Raw genomic sequence first — 6,849 nt, 5'->3', positions numbered from 1 at the left:
CTCCATCTCTGCAGTCTCTGTTTTGATTCATTGGTCTATATTCCTGTTCTTGTGCCAGTACCAGATTGTTTTGGTTAAAATGGCTTTGTAATATAGCTTGATATCTGGTATTGTGATTCGTTCAACTTTGTTCTCCTTTCTCAAAATTGCTACAGCTATTCAGGGTCTTTTATGATTGCATATACATTTTTGGAGTATTTGTTCTAGAACTGTAAAATATGCTGTTGGTATTTTAATAAGAATTACATTGAGTCTGTATATTGCCTTGTGTGGTATGGATGAATAAGCCAAATTGAGAAAGACAATTTAATTATATCAATTATTCCATGAACATGGTATATGCTTCCATTTGTTTGTATCATCTTCTATTTATTTTATCAATGTCCTATCATTTTCCAAGTGCAGGTCTATTACTTCCTTGGTTAAGTTTATTCCTAGGTATCTTTTTGTTGTTGTTGTTGCAATGATAAATGGCGTTCCTTTTTTAGTTTCTCCTTATGAGAGTTTATTATTAGTGTATAAAAATTTTATTGATTTCTGGATTTTGATTTTGTATCCTGCTACCTTACCAAATTCCTTTATTAAATCTAGTAGTTTTCTGGTAGAGTTTTTAGGGCTTTCTATGTACAATATCATGTCATCTGTGAATAATAACAGTTTTACTTCCTCCTTTACAATTTGGATGCCTTTTTTTTCTTCTTCCTGTCTGATCACTGTGGCTAGGATTTTCAGTACTATCCTATATAATAAAAGCCTAATATGCAATAGTGTCCAGTTGTCCAGTTAGCCGTTCAACCAATCAAAGCATTATATGCTAATTATATGGTAAGGCTGCTCAGTTGTTCACTATGATGTGCACTGACACCAGGGGGCAAACACTCTGACCAGTATCTTGCTGCTGAGGTCTGGCTGATCAAAACTGAGCAAGACAGGCCGGACATGCCCTGGAGCCCTTCCTCGGTCCCTCCCTGGCTGTCCAACCTCCTGCATCTCTCCCTGGCTCAGATCGTACACCAGTGGGGTCCCTCAGCCTGGCCTGCACCCTCTCACAATCTGGGACCCCTTCGGGATGTCAGAGAGCTGGTTTCAGCCCAATCCCACAGGCCAGGCCAAGAGACCCCACTGGTGCACAAATTTGTGCACCGGGCCTCTAGTGTTGAATAAGAGCGGTGAAAGTGGACTTTCCTGTCTTGTTCCTGTTCTTACGGGAAATGGTTTTAGCTTTTGCTCATTGAGTATAACTTTGGCTGTAAATCTGTCATATATGGCCTTTATTATGTTGATGTATGATCCCTCTATTCCCACTTTGCTGAGATTTTTTATTAAAAAAGGGGGGGAGGGGGTGTTGGGTTTTGTCAAATGCTTCTTTGGCATCAATTAATGTGATGTTTTGTCATCCAATTTGTTTATGTGATGTATCACATTTATTGATTTGCGAATACTGTACCAGCCTTGCATCCCCAGAATAAATTCCACTTGGTCATGGTGTGTGATCTTTTCAATGTATTGCTGGATCTGATTTGCTAATATTTTGTAGAGGATTTTAGCATCTATGTTTATCAGGGATATTTGCTTGTAATTCTCTTTGTTTGTAGTGTCTTTATCTGGTTTTGGAATTAGGCTAATGCTAGCCTTGTAAAAAGAGGTTGGAAGTGTTCCTTACTCTTGGATTTTTTGGAATAGCTTAAGTAGGATAGGTGTTCTTTGAATATTTGGTAAAACTCCCCTATGCAGTGATCCAGACCAGGGCTTTTGTTTTCTGTGAGTTTTTGTTTTTTATTACTGCTTCAATTTCATCAGTAGTTATCAGCCTATTCAGGTTTTCTGACTCAGTTTTGGAAGATTGTATGTTTTCAGAATTTTGTCCATTTCATCCAGGTTGTCCATTTTGTTGGGGAAAAGTTGTTCATAATATTTGCTTACAATCCTTTGTATTTCTGTGATGGCCATTGTTATATTGCCTCTTACATTTCTGATTTTATTTATTTGGGTCATCTTTCTTTGTTTCTTGATGAGTCTGACTAAAGGTTCATCAATCATCAATCTTGTTTATCTTTTCAAAGAACCAGCTCTTGGATTTATTGATCTTTTGTACTGTTTCTTTAGTCTCTGTGTCATTTAGTTCCACTCTGATCTTTATTATATCCTTCCTTCTACTTTCTCTGGGTTTTTCCTACAGTTCCCTTTCATTTAGTTGTAGGGTTGGATAGTTTACTAGTCCTTTTCCTTGTTTCTTGAGTTGGCCTGTAGTGCTATGAACTTCCCTCTCAGAACTGCTTTTGCATATCCTATAGGGTTTGTTGTGTGTTCATTTTCATTTGTTTCCAGGAAGTTTTTAATTTCTCCTTTGGTCTCTTTTGTAACCCATTTATTGTTTAATAACGTGATATTTAGCCTCCATGTATTTGAGGGTTTTTTTTTTATTGTAGTTGATTTCTAATTTCCTGCTATTGTGATCTGAGAAAATGCTTGGTATTATGTCAATCTTCTTGAATTTGTTATGGACTTGTTTTGTGTCCTAACATGTGGTCTATCTTTGAGAATGTTCCATGTAAGCTTGAGAAGAATGTGTGTTCTGTTGTTTTGGGGTTAAAGGGTCTATAAATTTTGGTTAGATTCATCTGATCTAGTGTGAACATTTTTATTTTTATACCCAGTTCTTCATCACCAGATTTAAGCTCTAGCACTAAACTTACAGCAAGCAGAAAGAGCACAGGACAACTAAATGTGAACCCTGGAACAGGTAGTGGCAACACAGCAACTGCAGAACGGAGCCGGCATCAGAGAAGCTTCTCTGTGCCCAAGAAGTTTGGTGTTATCGACCGATCCTCAGACCCACCTCGGAGTGCCACACTGGACAGAATTCAGGCTTGTACCCAGCAAGGTCTCTCCTCAAAAACCAGGAGCTCATCCTCCTTGAAGGACAGCCTCACAGACCCATCACACATAAACCATCCAACCAACCTGTTGGCCACCATCTTTTGGGTCACAGTGGCCTTGATGGAATCTGATTTTGAGTTTGAATACCTCATGGCCTTAAGGCTGTTGTACAGACTTCTGGCTCACATGCCACTCGATAAAGCTGAGAATCGAGAAAAACTTGAGAAACTCCAGGCACAGCTCAAGTGGTCAGACTTCTCAGGGTTACAGCAGCTGCTGCTGAAAGGGTTCACCTCCCTCACCACCACAGACCTGACCCAGCAGCTTTTCAGTTTGCTGACACCAGTGTCCAAAGTATCCATGGTGGACTCATCCCAAGCCATCGGTAAAGCAAATACACTCCCTATCTTACAAGTCTGGTATTTAGGCCTATGTTTAGCTAATAAGAAATTATGGGCTTACTGCTTTTAGCAGCTCTGCTTGGAAACGGTTTGTTGGGACTAGTTTGTTTTACCTTTTAAAATTTATATAATGTACGTCATAATTATTTATATTTTAGAAGATATTTTTAAAGCAATAGTATAAAAGGAGCAGAAGAAATACATATGCTATCAGAAATTTCTTTATTATTTCCATATCAAATTGCAGATACTGCAGTTTATTCCATTGCTCTTGTACAGATATTATTTCCCTTTTTTTTAAACTCCTAAGTCTTTTATTTTTCTTAGATTTTCTTTTCCTCTTGAGAACTCTCTTGAATTAAGCCAAATCAACAAATTAAATTTTTTTAAAAAAATGTTTTTATTGATTTTAGAGAGAGAGGAAGAGAGAAACATTGATCAGCTTCCTCCTGCACACCCGTACTGGGCATAGAACCTGCAACTCAAGCATGGGCCCCGACTGGGAATCGAACAGGCAACCTTCCTGTGTCTGAGATGATGCTCAACCAACTGAGCCACAATGGCCATTGCAACAGACTAGATTTTTAATACTATGACATGTGGCCCAGGATTCTTTTCATGGAGTTAGTGGTTATCACAATGGTGCTAAGCAAATCCTCAACATTTTAAAGAGCCTTTTTGATTACATGAATGAAATTTAAATGATTCACCTATGTCCTCTATACAAGTTTTCCCTGAACCATGTTTTCTGATAAAGTTTCAAACCAGAGCTTCCATTCATTTTATTCTGCTTTTTAAATTTTTGGTTGTACATTTTCCTGGATTTTGTTAGATCATATTAAAGCTGCTTCAAAAGACTGTACTTGCATAGCCTCAAAATGAAATCTGTAATATGCTTTCCCACTGTTAATAGCCAAAATGCACCATATTAAGCCATCTCCATTATATCCTCTCTAATCCAGGGTTTCCTTTGAATGTCCTGTGTCTCCTGCCCCAGCTGATTCAGCACTTTGAAAACCCAAGCCAGTTCTGTAAGGATATAGCCAACAGGATTGCTCAGGTATGGCTTATAGTTCTGTTCAGACAGACCCATTCAGGCCTCCCAAAAGGCCCAGTGTTGGACAGAAAGTACCAGGCTTGGACATGGCAATGAGTTTCACAAAACCCGAAAATAATAACTTTCTGGGTGGCTGATACATACTCTTTTTTGGTTTCATTATTGAAAAAGCAGGTAGAAAGAATTTGTGAAAATTATATTACTAAGATAAGCACTTACACAGCCTATAAAAAGTGTGTGTGTGTGTGTGTGTGTGTAATCTGATTTCCTGACTGCTGGGACTGATACTGAAATTGCTGACATATCTTCCTATTCATCTGGCCATTTTATTCCTGATTGATTTTCCTTTCCTTAAGGTTTGTTTGGAAGAGAAGAATCCCAAACTTTCAAATCTTGCACATGTCATGACTCTTTATAAAACACACAGCTATACGAGGGACTGTGCCACCTGGGTCAACGTGGTCTGCCGGTACCTTCATGAAGCATATGCTGACATCACCTTGAACATGGTTACCTATCTGGCAGAGGTAAGCTCTTCAATTAAGGATAAAATTTATTAGGAACCAGAGAGGAGGGAGCCCAATTCCGAGGTGCGTCACCCAAGCACTGCCCTCTCGCAATCCGGGACCCCTCACAGGATGTTGGAGAGCCGGTTTAGGCCCAATCCCCACAGGCCAGGCCGAGGGACCCCACCTTCTGGAAGGACCCCGCTCACTCCGCAGATGCCCTTCAAGCTGCAGCACTGCCCCAGGTGCGGCCGGGGAGGGGCCACGGGAGGTTTGGCCCGTCTTTCCCAGTCCCACCCCGCTGGCCACCTTCTAATTAATTTACTTTTGATGTGCATGAATCCATGTACTGGAGCACTATTTATTATAATAAAGACTATAGATGTCCCCACAGCTTAAATTCTTAACATTGCACTAACACCCGTCAGCACATGGCAACAAAGAAAACTTTATCCTAATTACTTTCAGTGTTCAAATCTTATTTAAGAAGTCAGTATGTGGTTTGATATGTTTAATGATTCACAAAGCATACATTTTGAAATAAACTTTTTATATTCACCTCTTATGTTTGCTTTTAAAATTGAATGGGATTTTTGTCCTCCTACAAATATTTCTACTCTGATTTTGGTGCACATTGGTGTTAGGAATACACAGTATATAGGACAAGGGATGACATGTATTCTGTTTAGCAGCTCCAGTGCACAAGGTCAGGAACTCTATGAGGAAATGACTGAGAGCAATTCCTTTAGCATTTTCAGTGTTGCTTTTCATTTGGGGACATGCATTTGTACCTCTGCCAGGACCTTGTCAGAAGTGGTGAGGACAGCCCATTCTAACTTTAGTTATGTCACTCACTCAGAGTCCAGATAGGTTAAAGCAGTGATGGCGAACCTATGACATGAGTGCAGAGGTGACACGTGAACTCATTTTTTTGGTTGATTTTTCTTTGTTAAATGGCATTTAAATATATAAAATAAATATCAAAAATATAAATCTTTAACTATGGTTGCAAATATCAAAAAATTTCTATATGTGACACGGCACCAGACTTAAGTTAGGGTTTTTAAATGCTGACACGCCGAGCTCAAAAGGTTTGCCATCACTGGGTTAAAGAATCAATCACTTTCTGAAAGGCTCACAGGACTGAAGGCCTCTGCCTAGAAGAGGGTAGTTGTTTCTTAATTTATTGTTGATCCTGCAGAATTTTGATTTGTGATATGTGTCCAAAATATGTAATCTGTACTCAGCTGTCAACAACCCTGATTCATTTGCTCATTTCCTCCCATCCCTGGCACTCATAAGTGCCACCTGGCTGCTTCTGATTATCACCTTGGTCCATCTGTCCCCATAAGAGTTACTAAACCAGCACATGCACACCTCAGATTACAGGAGTACAGGATAACCCCTGCAAATGCCCTGCTTACAAAGGCAGATGGTGCCTGTCTTTACAAAGGTGACATGTGAAGTAGCAAGGAGACAAACTTATTTAGATTGTAAGACATAAAAGTTTCAAAAATATAAAAGAGATGTGATATATCCATACAAAGGAATATTGAGATTTAAAAAGGAATGAATACTGACACCTGCTACAACATAGATGAACCTTGAAACCATTATACTCAGTGAAATAAGCCAGGCACAAAAGGACAAATATTACATGATTCCACTTATATGAAGTATGTAGAATAGGCAAATTTATAGAGACAAAAAGTAGAATAGTGATTACCAGTGGCTGGGGGCAGGAATTGATGAAGGGTTACTGTTTAATAATTTTAGCTAGAGGCCCGTGCACAAAAATTTGTGCACTCAGGGGGGAGAAGGGGGGTCCCTCAGCCCGGCCTGTGCCCTCTCGCATTCTGGGACCCCTCGGGAGATAACGACCTCCTGGCTTAGGCCGGCTCCCGGGTGGCAGAGGGCAGGTCCAATCCCTAGGTGCAGCCCCTGGTCAGGCTCAGAGCAGGGCCGATTGGGGAGTTGGGGCCATGCTCCCTGTCATGCACAGAGC

At 39.9% G+C, this 6,849-nt stretch overlaps 1 protein-coding gene across 1 annotated transcript in view; it reads left to right on the top strand.

The window, feature by feature from the left end:
- Positions 1-6,849, top strand: part of FRY (FRY microtubule binding protein) — a 409,004-nt gene that overhangs the window by 299,697 nt on the left and 102,458 nt on the right. The window contains exons 44-46 of the mRNA XM_015570438.1: positions 2,658-3,265; positions 4,244-4,341; positions 4,695-4,865. Coding sequence (XP_015425924.1) covers positions 2,658-3,265; positions 4,244-4,341; positions 4,695-4,865 — 877 coding nt within the window. The remainder of the gene's footprint in view (positions 1-2,657; positions 3,266-4,243; positions 4,342-4,694; positions 4,866-6,849) is intronic.

This window comes from Myotis davidii, unplaced genomic scaffold, assembly GCF_000327345.1.
Source record: "Myotis davidii unplaced genomic scaffold, ASM32734v1 scaffold447, whole genome shotgun sequence".
In the NCBI taxonomy this organism is placed as follows: Eukaryota; Metazoa; Chordata; class Mammalia; order Chiroptera; family Vespertilionidae; genus Myotis; species Myotis davidii.
Note: the sequence above shows the minus strand (reverse complement) of the source record. Positions and strands in the feature narration are given on the sequence as shown.